The sequence below is a fragment of the Monodon monoceros genome, unplaced genomic scaffold (assembly GCF_005190385.1).
Source record: "Monodon monoceros isolate NGI ecotype Baffin Bay Population unplaced genomic scaffold, NGI_Narwhal_1 Super_Scaffold_11, whole genome shotgun sequence".
Classification (NCBI taxonomy): domain Eukaryota; kingdom Metazoa; phylum Chordata; class Mammalia; order Artiodactyla; family Monodontidae; genus Monodon; species Monodon monoceros.
Genome location: NW_021703767.1, coordinates 2372757 through 2392073, shown reverse-complemented (window position 1 = coordinate 2392073; position 19317 = coordinate 2372757). Strand labels below are relative to the sequence as shown.

General features: G+C 46.5%; 1 protein-coding gene across 3 annotated transcripts in view; it reads right to left on the bottom strand.

The window, feature by feature from the left end:
• The window catches only part of HSF2BP (heat shock transcription factor 2 binding protein), an 83077-nt gene that overhangs the window by 63076 nt on the left and 684 nt on the right, over positions 1–19317 (bottom strand). Inside the window, exons 2-4 of one of the 3 annotated variants that reach the window (XM_029215230.1) lie at positions 18863–19120; positions 17861–18011; positions 4034–4137 (exon numbers count right to left, since the gene is read on the bottom strand). In XM_029215230.1, the coding sequence (XP_029071063.1) occupies positions 4034–4137; positions 17861–18011; positions 18863–18898 (291 nt within the window). In that variant the 5' untranslated portion in view covers positions 18899–19120. Of the gene's footprint in view, positions 1–4033; positions 4138–4330; positions 4519–17860; positions 18012–18862; positions 19121–19317 lie in introns of those variants that run through there. The other 2 variants (XM_029215231.1, XM_029215232.1) reach the window with 2 other exon arrangements.

The window sequence follows — 19317 nt, the reverse complement described above, 5'->3', positions numbered from 1 at the left end:
TAAAGGACTTCTATCCAGAATATACTAGGAACACTTTAACAGTTAAAAAAATCCAACTAGAAAACGGGCAAAAGACACAAACAGATATTGCACAGGAGAGAATATATAGACAACAAATCAGTACATGAAAAGATGTTCAACATCATTAGCCAACAGGGAAATGCGAATCACTACAACACATCTATCAGAACAGCTAAAATAAAAAATAGTGAGAACACCATATGCTAATTAGGGTGTGGAGGAAGTGAGTCGCTCATGCTTTGCTGGTGAGAATGTAAAAGGGTACAGCACTCTGGAAAACAATGTGGTAATTTCTTACAAAACTAAACATGCACCTGACACGGAACCCGGCAATCGCACTCTAGGGCATTTATCCCAGAGTAACGAAAACATATATTCACCTATACACACATGTTCACAATAGCAAAAAAGAAAGGAAACAACCCAAATGTCCTTCAATGGGAGAACATTTAAACTGTGATATTTCCATACCCTGGGATTCTATGCAGCAATCAAAAGAAGCAAACTATTAATACATGCAACAGCTTGGAAGGATCTGAGTGAAAAAAGTCAGTATCAAAAGGTTATAGGCTGAAGTATCCCATTTCTATGGCATTCTTGAAATAAGAGAGTTAGACAGATACCGTGTGGCAACTGTATACGTCAGTGGCTGCCAGGAGGCAGGCGTGGGGAAGCGGCTGGGCATGGGTGCACCGGGGTAGCGCGACGGGGTCTCTGTGGTGATGCAACGGTGCTGTACGTTGAGCGCGGAGGTGAGTTCATGAATCTACACGTGATAAAGCTGCACAGAACTATGCTCGCACACATAAGCAAGTGCAGGCAGAACTGGTGAACTTCAAACAAGTCTAGGTAAAACTGGTGAAACCTGCACAAGCACTGTGGATGGCACCGATGTCAGTCTCCTGGTTTCCCTAAACTGTAGCTGTGAAAGCTATTTACCGCTGGAGGAAACTGGGTAAAGGGTATTGGTCTTCCCTGGACTTTCTGCAACTTTCTGTGAATCTATAATTATTTCAAAAACTGTCTTAACTAAAACACAAACTGGTTCGGGTGACAGCTGTACAACTGCATAAATCTACTAAAAATTATCAAACTAGGCTTTTACAACAGATGAATTTTATGGTATACAAAATACACCTCAATAAAGCTGTATTTTAAAAAGAAACAATAATCAAACTCTGATATATTTACCTAAAGCGAATACTCATACATAACAGGGTAGCAAGCACAAAATTTTCAAGATTCCTTTAAAATCTTTGTGTAGTTCATTTCTGATTATAATAACTGAACTATCCTATCAGTTACTTTCTCTTTAAAAACTTTCCTGAAATAATATACAATGTTTGCAACAACTTCCCATTTATCATCACAAAAGCAGCAACTCTTTCCTAACAAATTAAAAATATAGATAATGAAAAAATAGCAGTCCACATTTAAGTTAGTTTACTGACTATGAAAGATGCTGCCCTAAGAAAACACACAGAGAGGATGAAGCCATAGGTAAGCCGGGGAACCATGGCTCCTTAGAGAGAACGCTGTGACTCTGCCCGTTGTCTGAAACAAGTCCACGTGCACGGGGAAGCAGGCCAGGCACTAAATGCTGTGCCAGCAGAGACGTTGTGGAAGGCCTCAGCTAACCCTACAGTAGCAGCACAGTCCTTCAAATAATAATTCAGACATCCTCCAACAGCTTCACTGGTGCTTTCTTCCCTTGAGTTCAAAGGCTGCTATTGCCAGGACTCTCCCGGCCCACCCCTTAGATCACAACAAGGCCCAACTAGGCCCAAATTGACCCCATTAGACTGTCACTGAGGAAACACCTCAATGGAGGGCACGAACCAAGCTTTTCTTGTCCCAGTGACGAACCTCTAGAAGGTTAGGTGCTGCTTCTCACCCAGCATCTCCTTTACAATTTTGAGTCCACACTTTGTTTTCTGATCTTTCCTTACATGCTGGATTCAGTGATGTCTGCCTTCTCCTTAATGACTTTTACCCCAACTGAAGTACTTACTAGAAATACTGTAATTTAGCATCTAGCCCTGGATTCTTTCCTAGTTCCTCAACTCTAAAATAAGCTTCCAGAGCCCAGCCTCACGGTCTGTACAGACCTGGGCAGAAAAGGCCACAGGAAAGGAAACTGCCGGTGCCCTACAGCAGAAAGAGACAGGGCCTTGTCACAGCAAACTTGCAGGGGCTCCAACCTGTATTAAATTGGCGGGACTATTAAGCAGGAGGTCTAACTGGAAATAGGTAATGGTTTAACCTAAAATATTCCCACATTTGAACTAAGGTCAAAGTGTCTGGGCAATAACATGCTGATGATCTGACACTACTTTACCACAGCCATTCCCTCCTCTATTCTGGCACCCTCCCTGAGTGGCTTATTTTTAAGCATTACATCTAAAATGCCAGCCAAACATGCATTTTTTCCTATGCTTATCAATTTAAAATATAGGAAATCTAAGATTCTGCCCAATTTGGGCTTCAGCCTTAACAAGGACGTCTTGGTATTTTAAGGAGTACAGAACCAATGGATTGCATTGTTCACATTTATCAAATTCCTTCTTGCCTGCTGGTCGGCTTCCTTCAGACAATGAAACTTTTAGGTCCAGACAAATTAACCATGCATCCATCTTAGTGTATCATGATCTGAACAGAAATGACTGAGCTAGAATTTCAGCTTTCAATGTGTGGCACTCAACCTAACTCAGTTTTGAGACTAAAACTCTTTCCCTGGTCTTCTCTACGTGCTCAGTATTAAAGTCTATACAGTCCATTTCTCCATCCGTCTGGAAAGATGTTGTTGAGCCATCTTTTTCAAGGAGAAAAACTACCGTGGCTTCCAGTTCTTTGATGAAACCTCAGATGCATGGCCTTCTGGCCAAGTGTCTGCAATTTCATATTGCTGGAGCATTCACTGTATCTCTGGGAGCTGCAGCTTTCTATAAGTTTGCTGTGGCTGAACCAAGAAAGAAGGCATATGCAGATTTCTACAGAATTTATGATTCCATAAAAGATTTTGAGGCGATGAGGAAAGCTACTGTCTCTCAGAGTGTAAAATGATTTTGGAATGTAAAGAATGTCTTTGGGTTGATTTCCATGGCAGTTTGTCACTTACCTGTGTTCCTAAACTATGAAACTAAGAACTATGAATATCTGGGTTAAGGAATAGTTTTTCTTGATAAATAAACAATTAACAAATATGTGGGTGAAAAATAAAGGCCATACAAAATCCATCGGTTTTAGAAAACCTCCACTGCAGCCACAAACCTTCAGAACTCCTCCACACAAGGAGGTAGTGTGACACAAAGCTTAGCACACGGCAGTGGAGCCTGGGACCAGCCTCCTCTCACTCCGGCAGGTTAACAGCACCTGCTGATCCAGCTGTGCTGGGAGAAACAAGTGAGATGCATGGACAGCTGCTGACCGCCTGCCAGCACACAGTTAACAACACATCCTGGCTTCTGTCACTAGTACTATTACTCCTTTACTATTCAAACATAAAAATTCAAGCTCCGAATTTCAGCAGAAGTGGCAGAAGAGTTCTAGTTTTACAGAAGAGGAAATAACTTATTCCATGCAAAAAAATGTATAATTTTCAAGAAATATTGTTAGTCTCCCCAAATATTAAAATGAAATATAATTGGTTATTTCTAAAATATCAGGAAATGATGTGTGAAGTTAATTACAAATACTTCTATTTAATATATCTATCTCTGATTATAAATCATTGTATGCATGATTTTTTCAAGATTATTATGAGTTTTAATAACTTGGATCGGGCTTTTAAACACAGAATTAACAGTAAGTGACTATCAAAAGGCACCAAGTAAATAATCCCCCACATTAAATGGTTGTAAAATCCAAACGATCAACTATTTTCCAGCCCGTTCAGAATAAATACATGTAAAAATGCAGCGTCTTGAGGCCTCCGGGCTGGGCTGTGGCCGGCGCCACTTTGCGGTCACGGCCACGGCGCTGGCACTTCGCAGGGACCCTGTGGGCGTCGTACCTTCTTCTCTCTCACGCTGTCCTCTTGCACAGATTCCAGGCGGGCTTTGAAGTGCTCACAATCCATTCTCAGTTGCTCTAACTCTTGCTCTTTCCTTTCCAGATCTAGAAGAGACAGAAGAATATTCAGTATTTCAAATCACTAATCTCTCCTGAGCATCCACTTTGCTTAATCTTATCTTAGGAAAACCTGATCTCTTAGGTAAGATTATTCACATAACCAGTCCTTGAATAACCAATATTCTAACAGTCCTGCTTTTTAAGGTTTTGTCCGTTTTTTGCCCATGGCAGAAAGCACCTTTTTGTTTTCTGTTTTCTGTTTCTGAGACTTCATTTTACTGCCAGACTTGCACTCAAGGTTTTAAGAAAGCGTGTTATTTAAAGGATTGAAGGCAGGGCTGAGCAGCCCGACTGTCTCATGGCACAGACTTGTATCTGCTCCATAAAAAGCAGAAGGCAGCTCAGTGAGGAGACGGTGCCAGCCGGGCTGATTCACAAAGCTCGTCTCACCACGGGCAGACTGACTGCCCAGGAACAGCTGCTGCCGCAGTCAATGGAGAAGTGAAAGCAGCGGCAATGGAGACAAGAGGTGGCCACAGTGAAAGATGGGAGGTAGGGAACGCTCCCTCTCTACCACATTTGTTCAGGTGATGACTCAAAGGGCCAAAAAAATCCCAAAAGACATCTGTGTTAATAATCTGAAATCAACCGTACTGTCAACTCTAAATAAAAAATATTATGCTACAGAAATACTGACATTCAAAAAGCAAAGAAACAGGTGCTTTAAAGTTTTAAGTGCCTTGACTTCAAGGACTAAGATATCATCAGTTTTAATGCTAACATATACCAAGATCTGAGCACGGGCCTGTGCTCAGAGCTACTGGTGTAACTTCTTAATTAAAGTAGCGCTGCTTGGGGACAGTGATTCTCAAACTTTCCTGTGCATCAGAATCCCCTGGAAGACTTGTCCGAGCACAGCCTGCCGGGCCCCATCCTCAGTTTCTGCCTCTGAAGTAGGCCTGAGGATCTGCATTTCTAACAAGTTCCCAGTGAGGTTGATACAGCTGGCCTGGGAACAGGGTTTGAGAGTGACTGCTTCAGGGCAACAGCCACATCTCTCACCACCAACAAAATGAGATCAACACACAGCCAGCAAAGCAAACAGTGGAGCCCAGCCCTAGGGATGTAAACTAGCGGGAAAAATGGAGGGCAGTACAAGGCAGACTGCCCTGAGAGCGCCTCATAGGGCAGATGCTGGAAAATGGAGCATCACTCCACCCTAGAGAAGTGGCTCCCAGACACTTCCTCCAACGGACAAAAGAGAAGGGGTGTGGCTTTATGACCGAGGGGTCTGGGATAGCAAGGAAAGCCCAGACGAGACACTGGCGGTGAGGGTGGGGGGCTGGGATCAGTGCCAAGAACAATGCAGGCATTCCAAAAGCTCTGGAAAAATAAAGGGAGGCCTACATTTTCTAGAGACCCTTTGCCCTAGAAGGGGGATTAAAACCTAAAGCTAAATATTCAGTTAACGATTGTGAAACAGCTGGCAAAGCTTCTCTTAAAACGGGTTTCTTAGAAACTGGGGTGGGATGTATTATGCCACAACATGACTTTCACTAGAATTCTTAATTTTGTCCCACTAATCCTGGCCACCCAAGAAACCAACTATATCAATCAAGTGCTATACTTTGAAAAATACATATCTGCCTTTTGTAACGATGGTAAACTTATGAATGAAATGTGAACTGCAAACGGTCACAGACAAAAAGAAACAAAATGAACAAAAACTGAGATAAAATCATTGGTGGCATAAAACTTTTTCTTTGCAGTTAATTTTTATTTTTTTTCTTCTATTACTAAACTGTATATTACTCAAACATGGTAAGGAAGACAGGAAATAACATGGCTCACGTGTAAAAATATGTAGGAATTATTATGACCACCCAAAAGACTCACTATGGTAATTTCATAATCTCTCACTCTGTAGAGCTGCTTATGACCTCACTGTTAAGTCAACACAACAAAGGGACGGGGTTAAACCATCCCACTCTACCCCCCAGAATGCAAAGGCAGCGTCAGGGGTGTCAACCCACCCACCCCAGGCTCTCCAGGAGGCAGGTGGTGGCTTTGTGCTGTACAAGGCCACCGCCTTGTGGCGAGAAGGGAGCACTGCCGCCACCTCCCTGCATTTTCAACTTGGCCCACACGGCACGCCTGCCGCCTGAAACATAAGGGCAGGGATCTTCACGTGTTCTGATGCATCTCACGAGCCTAGAATAGTACACAGCACCGATCAGGCACTTTATAAATACTTGTCATGTAAATGAATTTCACTTCTTTATACAGCCCAGCTAATCCTTGGATAAAGAAAAAAACTCAGCTATTTTGATTGTATGTCTTATTCTTCTACAAGAGGATATATTGCTTTTGCAATTTGTTTTAAAAATCAGGGACAGAAATAATACATATGCAGTACATTGTACATGGTCAAGACATTACCTTACCCAGCCTCAGTATTAGAACAAGGAAGAGGCTGCCACCCAGCCTAGACTGTATTTCAACTGCTAAGGTTTAGCATTCAAAATGAAGGAGAAATCTAACTGAGTAAAAGGGTGGCCTAGACAGACTATCAGTATATAGAAACAACCTAAATCACAGGTCATTTCAACATTCTAAGTTCTGAAACTTAGAATCCTTTTTTGATAGCTTTAATAACATGAGAATGACTATCAACTTACCCACAGGAAGGGTACAGAGAGCCATAAATGAAAAGCGGGGTGACTAAAACCCAGCCAAAGAAATTTAAACTATAAAAAAAGGGATCGATTTCTCCTACCCTTTACCACCTGGCATGTTTATAATACATTATTAATTGTAATGTTTAATAAATTATCAGATATTTCATGTAATAAGAAAAAAATATGTTTTTAATCAAAATAGCTCAGTAAAGAGTCTCAAATCCAAACTAAGGGCTTTTTAATAGCCATCAACTTTTACATTCTTCTCACTAATAGGTTTAGAAAAGAATTTAGAATTAGCTACTGATGGAATCCATCTTTACTATGAGCTGAGATTTGGAGGGTATGTTAGTTTCCTAGATCTGCCATAACAAAGTACCACAAACTGGGTGGCTTAGAACAGAAATGTATTCTCTCATCATTCTGGAGGCTACAGTTTGAAATCAAGCTGTTGGCAAGGACACGCTCCCTCTGAAATCTGCGGATGAAGGATCCTTCCCCGTCTCTTCCGCCTTCTGGTGGCCCCAGACGTCCCTGGGCTTGCAGCAGTGTAACCCCAACCTGCCTCTGCCTTTGTCTGGCCTCCTCCCTGTCTCTTCACATTATCTTCCCTCCGTGTACTTCTGTCTCTGTGTCCAAATTCCCTCTTTTAAGAAGGATACCAGTCATACTGGATTAGGGCCCACCCTAAAGACCTCATTTTAACTTAATCGGCCTGTCAAAAAATGTAAGTTGAAAAAGTGAAAAGATGAGAATATTCCGGGATTCATTTAAACACAAAAAAACCCTTCAGTTAAAGAGTTTAAATGCATTTCCAGCCAAACGACACTTTAATTAGCTGTCAAATTTTTAAAACAAACCGAAAGGAGTGGGGGAGGAGAGTTGGAACCAGAATATGGAAATAGAAATTTTTTTTCCTGCGCTGCCAAAAATCTGCTTCTTTTCCTAACGTAAAGGCCACCGGAGCACTCTTTCCTAAGAGGAAGGAAACATGTGACTAATAGGAATCTGTCCTGTGCTGGCACCGCCAATGTACTTGGCTCTACCTTTTCACACCTCCACGTTGCAGCTCCTCAGTCTCCCGAGAATTATCAAGGAAAAGGATCTGATCCTATCCTTTTTATACCCCCACATCACCTAGCAGAGCTTGACACATACCAGGCATACGGTGCATACCTACCTGACTGACTTTCAACTGAGTTCTAGCACAGAAAACTAAGATCAACCTTGCTGAACTCAAACGAATTCTGTTAAAGTAATTTCCCAAACCAAAGAGTCAGGGACTTCTGCTTTTCATTCACTGGCATAAAATACAATGTTAACAACTGGGTGGTCGATAGTGATCTGTCCAAGCAACACATGCCTCCACCCCTCCACCTTGGCTACCTTTCTGCTCCTCAGTCCACTGAGCCCCAAACAGCAGTCCATCTTCTCCTTTCCCAGTCCCCTGCATTCTGGACAGTCTCCACGCGCCCTTCAGATCCACTCTCCAACCTGCTCTGTCCCAAGAGGTAAAAGGTTGAACCCAACCTCCACAGCGACCGGCTCCCCTGCCTGCTGGATCTGGACAGTGGGTCCCCACAGGAAACAAGGACAGGAGGCAGGGTGGGACATCGACTTACCCACTGCATTACCCCTGCCAGGTTCAAGCAGCAGTGGTTTCCTCCTCCGAGCTGAGGCATGGTCCTGCCCAGCACCCACCCTCCTGCCAGTCTGGCCGCTCGCTGGGAGGCCACGGCGCCCCACTCTTCCAGGTTCTGGGCCTTCGCCTCCCTTGTGCTGGTTCCCCAAACCCTGCCCACCTTGGTCTGTCATCGCTTCATGATATGCTCTGTTTACCCCTTCTGTTTCCTGCCAGGAGCTGGACTTGATACACTCTGGTATTTATTATCTCATATGGGCCACAATAAACCTTTGGTCAAATCAAATAATATCTTCTTGGCACTCACTCTCTAATGATTCTCTCTCTAGTTCATATTTCTTCTTTTTCCTTTTTTTTTTTTTTTTTTTTGGTGGCTGCACCACGCAGCTTGTGGGATCTTAGTTCCCCGACCAGGGATCGAACCCACATCCTCAGCAGTGAAAGCGCGGAGTCCTAACCACTGGACTGCCAGGGAAGTCCCTAGCTCATATTTCTATGGGCCAGAATAATTCTTCTCTGATTTCAAACAGAGGCCCCCCCCCCTCTCTTCTCATTAATATCAAACTCTTGGGCAATTAATCTCAAAACACCCCACAAATGCTTTAGAAATCACGTAGTGCAGTGCTTTTCAAACCCCACTGCTAAGAACCCAAGTGCCTCAGGGATGCTTATGGTTCTGTAAACATTTAATTAGTATTTCCATTTTACAATATGTTTTTCGCTGTTTTATTTGGAAATAATTTCAAACTTACAAAATGCTGCATGAATAAAAATAATACAACGAATACCCACATACCCTTTACCCACACTTACATACTGTTAACATTTCACCACATTTGCTCATCATTTGGACCATACACAAGCATACACACAGTACATTTTTTCAGCCAGTTTAGAGTAAGTTACATATATCATGGTCCTTTACTTCTAAATACTTCAGTGAACATTTTCCAAGCATAGGGATAATGTCTTAGTTACCCAGTATACACAGTTGTCAACTTGAGAAAAATTAACATACCTTTACCTAATCTACCACAGACATTAGAGTTTTGTCAAATGATCTAAAATTGCCCTTTACAGCATTTTCTTCCTTCAAGGTACAGCATCTAGTCTAGGATCAGGTATTGCATTTAACTGTCATGTATCTTTAGTCTCCATTAATTTGGAACATCTCCATAGCCTGTGCTTTCTGTATGACACCACAATACATCTTTAACAATTTAAAAATCGTAACAAAATACATGGAAGAACCATTTCCAGCTAGCATGGTGATGCAGCAGATCAATCTTCCCCCCCAAGAATACGTAGGAAAGCAGAATTTGAACAAACCAGAAAAAAGTTGTTTCAAAGTATCTGGGAGTTACCAAATCATGTAGGCCTTGAGAGCCGGGACCTAGAGAAGAGGGAGGTGCACTGAAGTGAGCAAGCGCAACTTCCCAGCCCGCTCTTCCCCAAGGCACCTGCATATTCAAAAGCAGCACAGGCAAAGAGGCAGCAGAGCTAAGCAGAGCATCTCGCCACGGCGTACAGAGCCACTAGGCAGCCGAGACCTAGGGCAGGCCGTGATCCTGGAGGAGATGGAAGCACAGGGAAAGCGCAGAGGGGCTGCAGAGGGAGGCGGGCGGGCGGTGAGTGGAGAGAGGCCAGGAGGCCAGGCGGAGCTGTCATCAACCTCATGGCTCTGGAGAGGTCAGAACGGAAGGTCAGCGCACTTCCCTGGTGCTCCAGCGGGTAAGACTCTGCACTCCCAGTGCAGGGGGCCTGGGTTTGATCCGTGGTCGGGGAACTAGATCCCACACGCATGCCGCAACTGAGACCTGGTGCAGCCCAATAAATAAATAAATATTTAAAAAACAGAAAAGAACTGAAGGTCAGGCAGGGTCTGCCTAGATGGAAGGACTCTGGGAAATGACTCAAGCTCTCAGTTAGACCCCCCTGAAGAGCTAAAACCCTAAGAGGGAGAATGAACTAGACACAGGCCAGCTTGAACTAAGACTGAAACCAGCCGTGAACGAGCTCAATGCCTAACTGGATTTAGGTGAACTACTCTGACTCCATTCTAACTGACTGAGAGAAGCCAGGGGAAAAAGTCCTTGCTGGAGAAAAATATCAAATCCAGAGCCTCTACACACTTCATTCTTTAAAATCCATTAATCAATAAAAAAAATTACCAGAACTACCAACAGGAAAAACAGACAACACAAGCAGATCAACAGGTGATACAGACAATGGATTTATCAGACTCAGACTTCTCTGAAATAACTGTGACTGATATGTTCCAGAAATAGACAACAAGAGAGTTTCATCAGGGAGCTAGAATAAACAACAACCTAGTAGAAAATCAACACAAAAACTAATAAATACTAGTATTTAAAAATAATTTTAAAATAAATAACAGAGCTAATAAAGAATTGAGAATCAGACCCACATAAAACTAGCTACTATGACAAAAGACATTGTAGCACAGGAGGGAAAGACTGCCCTTTCAATAAATGGCATTGGGTCAGTTGGCACAGATGGCTAGTGGCTATTTTTATTTATTTATTTTTTGTGGTACGCGGGCCTCTCACTGTTGGGGCCTCTCCCGTTGCGGAGCACAGGCTCTGGACGCGCAGGCTCAGCGGCCATGGCTCACGGGCCCAGCCGCTCCGCGGCATGTGGTATCTTCCGGGACCGGGGCACGAACCCGTGTCCCCTGCATCGGCAGGCGGACTCCCAACCACTGCGCCACCAGGGAAGCCCACTAGTGGCTATTTTTAAAACAGACGTAGACAGCATAGATCATACAACACCTTCATCACCACAGAAGTTCTACTGGACTATGCTCACAGAGGTAAGGTGCTGCTGTACAGATTTCACATTACACAAAGTAACTTTTCCTCTCTGCTAAAAACCTAGTCAAATATCTCTCCAGTATATCACGGCTGCACTTCTTTGCATTCATTGCTGATATGCACTCTACTAACATTTAAATATATTTATTTAAACAAATAAATTTTTAAGTTAAAACTAATGTTGCAAATTTTAAAATGTCAGTAATGACACTGTAGCTTATGTTCGGCGTCAACACGTAAAATTAAATAATTCCAACGCCTCTGAGACTCTGAGTGAATATTTGACAGACTGCCACTAAGGTGGCAAGTTGCTTTTAAATTATATCATTTAACATCTCAAATGCAACACAATTCATTTGGAAAGTGTCTTCTATAAGACAATGAAAATTTAAACAGGCTGAGTGGCTTTTCTATCATCTCTCTCCAAAATGAACACCTACCAACCAAGAAACGCAAGAAATTCTGAGACTTGGTGACTTAATTGTGAAACAAAAATATCTGACCCCTCTGATTTCAAGCTTCAAGATCAGTTTAATTGAAAACTGTCCTCATGTTACCAGGTGAGCTGTTTAAAACATTTCTCATTTGCAATTCCTTATCCCTGGGATTTGTCTTTTTCTTGCTACTTAACAACCACAATTAAAAATAGGAACTGGACACTGAGGATGGTACTGCAACCGTCTTCCAAAATGTCTAACATTAAATTTTTGTTTTCATCAAAACACCTTCATTGGGGACTTCCCTGGTGGCACAGTGACTAAGAATCCGCCTGCCAATGCAGGGGAGACGGGTTCGAGCCCTGGTCCGGGAAGATCCCATATGCTGCGGAGCAACTAAGCCCGTGCGCCACAATTACTGAGCCTGTGCTCTACAGCCCGTGAGCCACAACTACTGAGTCCACGTGCCACAACTACTGAAGCCCGCACGCCTAGAGCCCGTGCTCCGCAACAAGAGAAGCCACCATAATGAGAAGCCCGCGCACCGCAATGAAGGGCAGCCCCCGCTCGCCGCAACTAGAGAAAGCCCGCACGCAGCAACCAAGACCCAACACAGCCAAAAATAAATAAATAAATTCTAAAAAAACCACCTTCATTGTACCCACTGATTTTAAAAGTAAATGTTATAAAACTGAATTTTTAAAATAATTATGCAGGAAATACAACATTCATTTATTTTACATATTGAACAACCATATACTATATAAAATTTTATTTTTTTAAAAAAAGCAGGATTCTCCCAGTTTAAAACAAATTCGTGCCATGCGCTGATGTAGTGATACCTCCTTCACCGTTGGAAGAACGTGCACCAGAAGGGACGACAGAAAAGGGGGGTGAGATGACTTTTACTGAGTACAGCTGAGCCCTGAACAACACGAGAGTTATGAGTGCTGACCCCACCCCACCCCCCAAAGTACAGCTCTGCATCGGCCCTCCACACCCGCCGCGAGGAGGGCTGTGCGGCACTGCAGCATCACGGGGACCCGTTTACTACGCGAGTGTCCAGGGCCCCTCCACCTGAGGACGTCCTCGTCCTCTCCGTGGAGGGCACCCCAGCCCCGCCTGTGCCAAGCACGTGCCAAAGGGGAGCTCACTGTAACGCTTGATGCCTCCAGTGAGGCAGGCGCGGCTGTCCTCGTTCTAGACAGGGCAACAGCGGAGACGGCCCACAGCAGCAGTGCACAGACCATTCCTGCATCCCCGTATCCCCCCGCTGAGCTCTGCGCCCACCTACGGAGCCTAACCAGACCAACCATTTCTTCTCACGTCCTGTCCACTCCATCCATGCAGCCACAGTCCACACTCTAACGTCAAGTCCAGACCTTCCTTGATGAGCACTTTACCGTTAATTTTTCTTCCCCTTCCAACCAAGTCCTCAACCTATCCTAACTTAGATGCAAAAATCATTCCCCTGAAAATGTCATTTTCATCACTATTTTGAAGTCATTTCCATGTGCTAGTTTCCAACAGCCTCTGCTTTCAAAGTTAAAACAATAATCGGTGGTTACTCTGCCTTCCTTAAACTGCTCACATTTACTGACATCTGCTATACCCCGATCTCTGCTCCACAGGTCAAGCAGAGAAGCTAGCCGATTAACCCACGAACAATCCTGCTCACTCCCATCTGTGACTTTCACACATGCCTTACCCTAGCCTAAAACATCGTCCCACTTCCCTTCTAATAAATCATGCCTCTGCCCTCAATGCTCATCTATTCCCCAAAGATTCTCAGGCAACACCCTTGTAGGATTATTCCGAACTCCACCACCTACTGCCCAGTTTCCCAAAAGAAACTAAGTTACCGTGCTAGAGGCAGAATTAAGTCCCATTCACGACCTGACACCCATCACACCACCCTAAGCCCTCTGGTTGGCTTGTACAGCCTGAGCCCATCCAAACCATCCAAAGATCCACACCTATTCTCCTAGAGAAACTTGCCCTAAAGTCAGGTGTGTGGCTTCCCTCTCCTTCCTCCCTGCCTGCATCCACTCCTACGTTGCCCTTTCTCATTGCTTAAGACGGGAGGCACACAGCAACTCTGATACTGGTCAAAGCCAAGAACTGTCCTGGACCACAGGCCAGTGAGAGGGTGGATGAACCCACATGTCAAACAGCTCTTGCTGCCACCGTGTGATTCTTGGATTGACTCTAAGGGACCCATTTTCAAAGCAATGGCTCATGTGATCCCTCTGGGAAGACAGGCCCTTGGGAAGGCCGAGGAAGGGCCATCAGACCTAGTCCTCACAAAGAGATAAAGGGGCGGGGGGGGGGTGATTTTTGTTTTCTTTCATGTCACCTGAGTGGTAAGAGCCAAGGAATTCCCTGGCGTCCCAGTGGTTAGGACTCCGCACTTTCACTGCCAAGGGCCTAGGTTCGATCCCTGGTCTGGGAACTAAGATCCCACAAGCTGTGCAGTGCAGCCAAAAAAAGAAAAAAAAAAAGAATTCAAGAGCCAAAATTAAGTGAAAGATGCCTCTTAGGAGGCCATCTTCTAGGCCAGGCCTCAGACCAGAGAAGCAGAAGTCTTCAAGGGCCAGCTCGTGTTCAAGGTTCACAGTGAAGCCGACCACAAGCACTCCGGTCCACTTCAACCCTCCCCTCCTATACACCCGGTGACCTGCAGCACACACTGGCCTCACGAGATACCACTGCAAATTTAAAAAAAGAGCACGCAGGGACGGGAGGCTGGGTGGTCCCTTAGGACCAAATACTCAGCCAGGCACAGAGAATATAACGGGAGACCCTGCCCTTCCACCAATTTATACTGTAAGATGGGACTAAAACCATTCTGTCTGAAGGAAAAGTACAGGATGCTATGACAACATCCAACAGGAAGACAAATCTTGTCTAGGCAGTCAGATAAGGAAATGAGTCTGGGCCGGAGGCTAAGTCCAATAGTACAAATCCTTTCAAGCCACGGTACAGTTTTAAGGTTTGGGATGGTAGGGGGTTTGGGTCAGGGTTTTGTTTGTTCTTTGGTCTTTATCCTAAGAGCAAAGAGAAGCCACTGAAAACTGACTTAAGCAGGGGAATGACATAATCAGACTGAATTGTTAAAAATTACTCAGGCTACAGTATACAAAGTGGACTGGCAAGTGGCAATGAGATAATGCTATCAGGAGCAGAGATTCAGGCACAATGACAGGGGCCTGGACTCGGTGGAGGCAGTGGCGATGGAGGTGGTGGATGCATCGATGAGGGGAAACGTACAGGACTTACGGGGAGACAGGCCGGGGCTGGAAGGGGAGAGAACGGTGAGAGGGGAGGTGGGCAACAAGGAGGATCCCAGGTCTCTGTCTGGATGGTGGTGCCCTGGGGAGGCTGGGAAAGCCTGGTGTCCAGTGGGGTAGGGGCAGGATAGCATGAGTCAGACGTGAGAAAGTAAAATTAGCCTGCTCTGAGAAAGTGAAAATCTGTCCTGCAATTTGCTAGGCTGGGATAACAGACACAGAAAGCTGGCTGCCAAGTTAACAGGAAACAGCATTTCTCCCAAGGACACACTGCAAGAGTAAAGTGTCATGATGAACCCTTCTTTCAGTGGCTACTGATTTCTTGTTCAGAGAAAGTTTACTCTTTAAAATCCTAGACTATCAGAAATTGTGCTATTTGGAATTACACTAGTAAGGAGGAGGAAACATCCACTCTCGCCTGCAGGGTTGCAGTCACTGTGACACAGAGCAGAACCTTGATAGCCAGCTAGCTGCAGAGCTTCAAATAAAGGATTTCTAGACCTGATGTGCCACCATGTACCTAAATTTTGTAGTTTTCAACGAAGCAGGACCTGGGGCCACTGCAGTGAGACCTGATGCTGACCCCTTCACACACAGACCTACTCTGCCTGGAGCCCATGAAATCACAGCTCCATGTGCATTCCACCTAAACTCGGCCCTTCCTCAAATCCTACAGCAACTCTGTCCTTTCCTTTGTTGGCAAAATGCCCACAGTCCCTCTGGTGTGTGGTCTCCCTCACTGCAACGAGCCAATAATCTGCCCTTGTCAGAATACAGGTCCTTCCTGATGGCTGCAGGCTGATAACACTACGACAAACACTTAGAATTTTTTTTTTTTTTTTTTTTTTTTTTTTGCGGTACACGGGCCTCTCACTGTTGTGGCCTCTCCCGTTGCGGAGCACAGGCTCGAGAGGCACAGGCTCAGCGGCCATGGCTCACGGACCCAGCCACTCCGCGACATGTGGGATCTTCCTGGACCGGGGCACGAACCCGTGACCCCTGCATCGGCAGGCGGACTCTCAACCACTGCGTCACCAGGGAAGCCCCAAACACTTAGAATTTGAAATGAATGTGAAACAAGCGAGAAAAAATGCCAAGTAGGAGTTAGATACAGGGCCCTGAGCCTGGAGAAGTCAGGCTAGATAAAAACCTATGAGACACTGGTATCAAGATGGCAACTAAAGCTATGTGTGTGCAGAGATTGCCCACGGAGAGGCCACGGAGTGAGGAGAGAAGGGGGCCTAGGCCTGAGCCTCGAGCACCTCCACGAGCTGAAAGGCTGCTGCAAAGAAGGCTGACTCAGCAAAGCAGACCGAGAAGATCAATGGAAAAGAGGTGATGGTGTGGCTGGGGAAGACCAAGGGCTGTGAGGCAAGATCTCCTAAAGCCTAACTTTGATCAAGTCGCCATGGACTCATTTGTGGGCCTCGTTTTTGTAACCACCAGCCTGATTTTGACAGAGGACTAATCTCCAAAAATTGACTTGCGCTCACCAACTCATGAGAAGACCCTGAAGTATTCTTCAGAATGCCAGTTCATTAATTTTCAGTGAGAAATACAACTACCCAGCAGGCTGACATACTCAGCTGCTGATCAGCACTTTCCTTCCCGAAATGAGCATGAGATCAGGACTAAGAAAATTAAGAAGACAACGACCTGGAGCTATGGTAACCAGTGACGGGGGCATACCTGGCAGCGTCCCAGCGGGAAACAAGGGAACCCTGGTGTGGCCTTTATGGAAAGGACTACTTACAGGGGGGACAGCAGGGGTCAGAGACCCAAAAGGGATGGTAAGGCACCCAGGGACTAGCAGCAGCCCTCCAGCTGAAAGAACGAGGGGGGGAAACAGTGCTCCTGGAGCCCAGTGAGAGCTGCGGGTGGCTCCCGGGTGCGAGTCACAGCTGTGGAGGAAGCGGGAGGAAACACCCCACTCCTTCTGCCCGCTGACGCCTTCTATCGGTGAGCACCCCTGGCAGCCAGCAAGGAGGCAAGAGGCACGCAGCCTGCAGGAGCCCACCTCGCAGGGCACACCATAGGGCCGAGGGCGGATCTGAGGATTCCAAGAGAGAATAAACAGGCAGGGAGCCACGGCAACCATGAGCATTCTCCCCTCTAACTGGACATGGCTGCCCCTTGACCAGGTACTTTTCCACACACCAGAAACTTGTACTGTTGAGTCCAGACACCTTCTTGCCTGGACTAGCGCTAAAGACATGACCTGGGCCTCGCAGATACACTTCTTCTAGAGGCTAAGCAGTGATGGCAAACAATCAAACACAACGGTAAGTTAGCCTTAACCCCTGAAGGCTGATTTGATAGTAACTCGGCCTCAGTCAGGCAAGTGCTGAATCAATCCGAAACAGCTCCAAGAGCTTCAGCAGGGCTCCCAGACTGATACCTGACACAATGGCTGAGCTCAAATCTCAGAATCTGAGTGCACAAGTCCTAGCAACTTAAATCAGGGCAAAAGCTGACCCATTCCTCCATCGAGAGAAGTATCTCTATAGACACATCTGACCCCCTGCAAGGCTGCTGCACGGCAAGATCCTTAAGTGACACAAAAAAGACTTAATTTTTGGAACAGAGCTCTTAAATGATAAAGTATAAAATTTTTCTGCCAAAGATGAAAGGGGGAGAAAGGAGAGCTGGTAGCAGATACTCAGAAAGTTGGCAGCCCTTTCCTCCAACACAAATTTGCACACAGCCAAGTTGCTCATCGTGGGCACCTCCCTCCCTTGTGCCTTATCAGACTCTCCCAAACGTAATCACAAAAACTATAACAGTACCTTAAAGTTTATTTATAGTCACTTCACAGCTACGGAAGGCAAACCTGCTGAAACAGACTGCTGTCACCATCAGACACTGCTACAGATGAAGTAACACTCACTTTTTTCTACAGTCTTTAATTTCTGGAAGCTTTCCAGCACTTCCCCGTTTAGTATTCTGGGTAAGAAGTCCCGTATTTGCATCACTTCCGTTGTCAGTCGTTCCAGGTCCTTCTTTCTGACTTGAACAAATTCTTCTTTGGTTCCCATATGCTAAAAGAACAAGCACACCTTAAGATCACTACACTCGTCCTCAGGTGACTAAAACCAGCAGCCCAAGTGAGCTTGCCTCCTTCTCTTTAACACCTCCTGGGTTCACAACTGTTTCAAAAGCACGTCTTCACCTAACGTGCCCTCCACTATGTACATTACAGCTAGAGCGGTGAAGCCCCAGCCTTCAAGCGACGAGCCAGTTTTTCCAAAGCGCAAACGAGGCCCTACTGCTGAAAGCCCAGGGAAACGCCAGCAACTTTTTCTTAACGCTCCGCCAGCGCCACGCTAATCACAAGGAAAATGAATCTGACTGGATTCCTACTGGGTGCGCCAAACCCCTTGCTGGCCAGCGCGCTTCGTGTTCACCACAGACCTCAAGGCTGTCCCGCTGGGAAACGGGGGCACAGGCAGGCTAGGTGACTCTCAGGAACCCCAGGACCAGGGGACACCAGCAGGATCTGAATCCGGATGCGGCTCCAAAGTCCATCCCCCCCCACCCCACCCCACCCCCGCTCGGGCGCCACCACGTGCGGTGGCTGTGACAGCCGGGCAACCGTGAGGCCGAACAAGCCCGACCCGGCGACAGGGCCTCGCGGGCGGGGACACAGGAGGCACAGGAGCACGCCCACCGCCCACCGCTCAGCCTCCCAGACCCGCACGCGCGGTTTCCGGGCCTGGGGTCGCCGCCCCCCACCCCCGGTCCAGGCCATGCTGTCCGCAGACGACGCCCAGGGCCCTCCCGGGCACACATGGCAAGGCCGAGGCGGGCTGCGGTGCGGCTCAGCGTCGGGGAGCGGAGGGCGCCACAGCCCAGGCCCGCGGACGGCGGGCGGCCCAGCGCCCACACTGACCCGGCAGGTCTCCTCAGCGCCGCCCGCCTCCCCCATGGCCGCCGCAGCCTCGGCTCAGTGCGCCTGCGCGGCGGCGCGCCCTCTGACCCTCACGTCAGAAAGCGCGGGAACGCGTCCACGCCGAGAGTCGGGCACGCAGAACCGCGAGGCTGAGGCCTCGCAGAGATTGGGCAGCGTTCTCGGCGGGAAACCCGGGTGCTCGGTCGGCAAGATCCCGCGTTGGCTCCTCTGGCTTAGCCGGGATTGCAAACTTGTTAACTGCAAAGTAAAAGGACAGTGAGACCCACGTGTAAGTGTCCTGCGAAATAAATCGAATCAGGCCTCTCCTGTTTGGCGGGGGATGTCAGACCAAGGGGCGATGCGTTCAAGGGAACCAGCGGCTGTTGGCCCGGCACCCGCGCTCAGCCCAAGCTCCATGAGCAAAGGCCGAGGCTTTCCGACCACAGGCTGCTCGG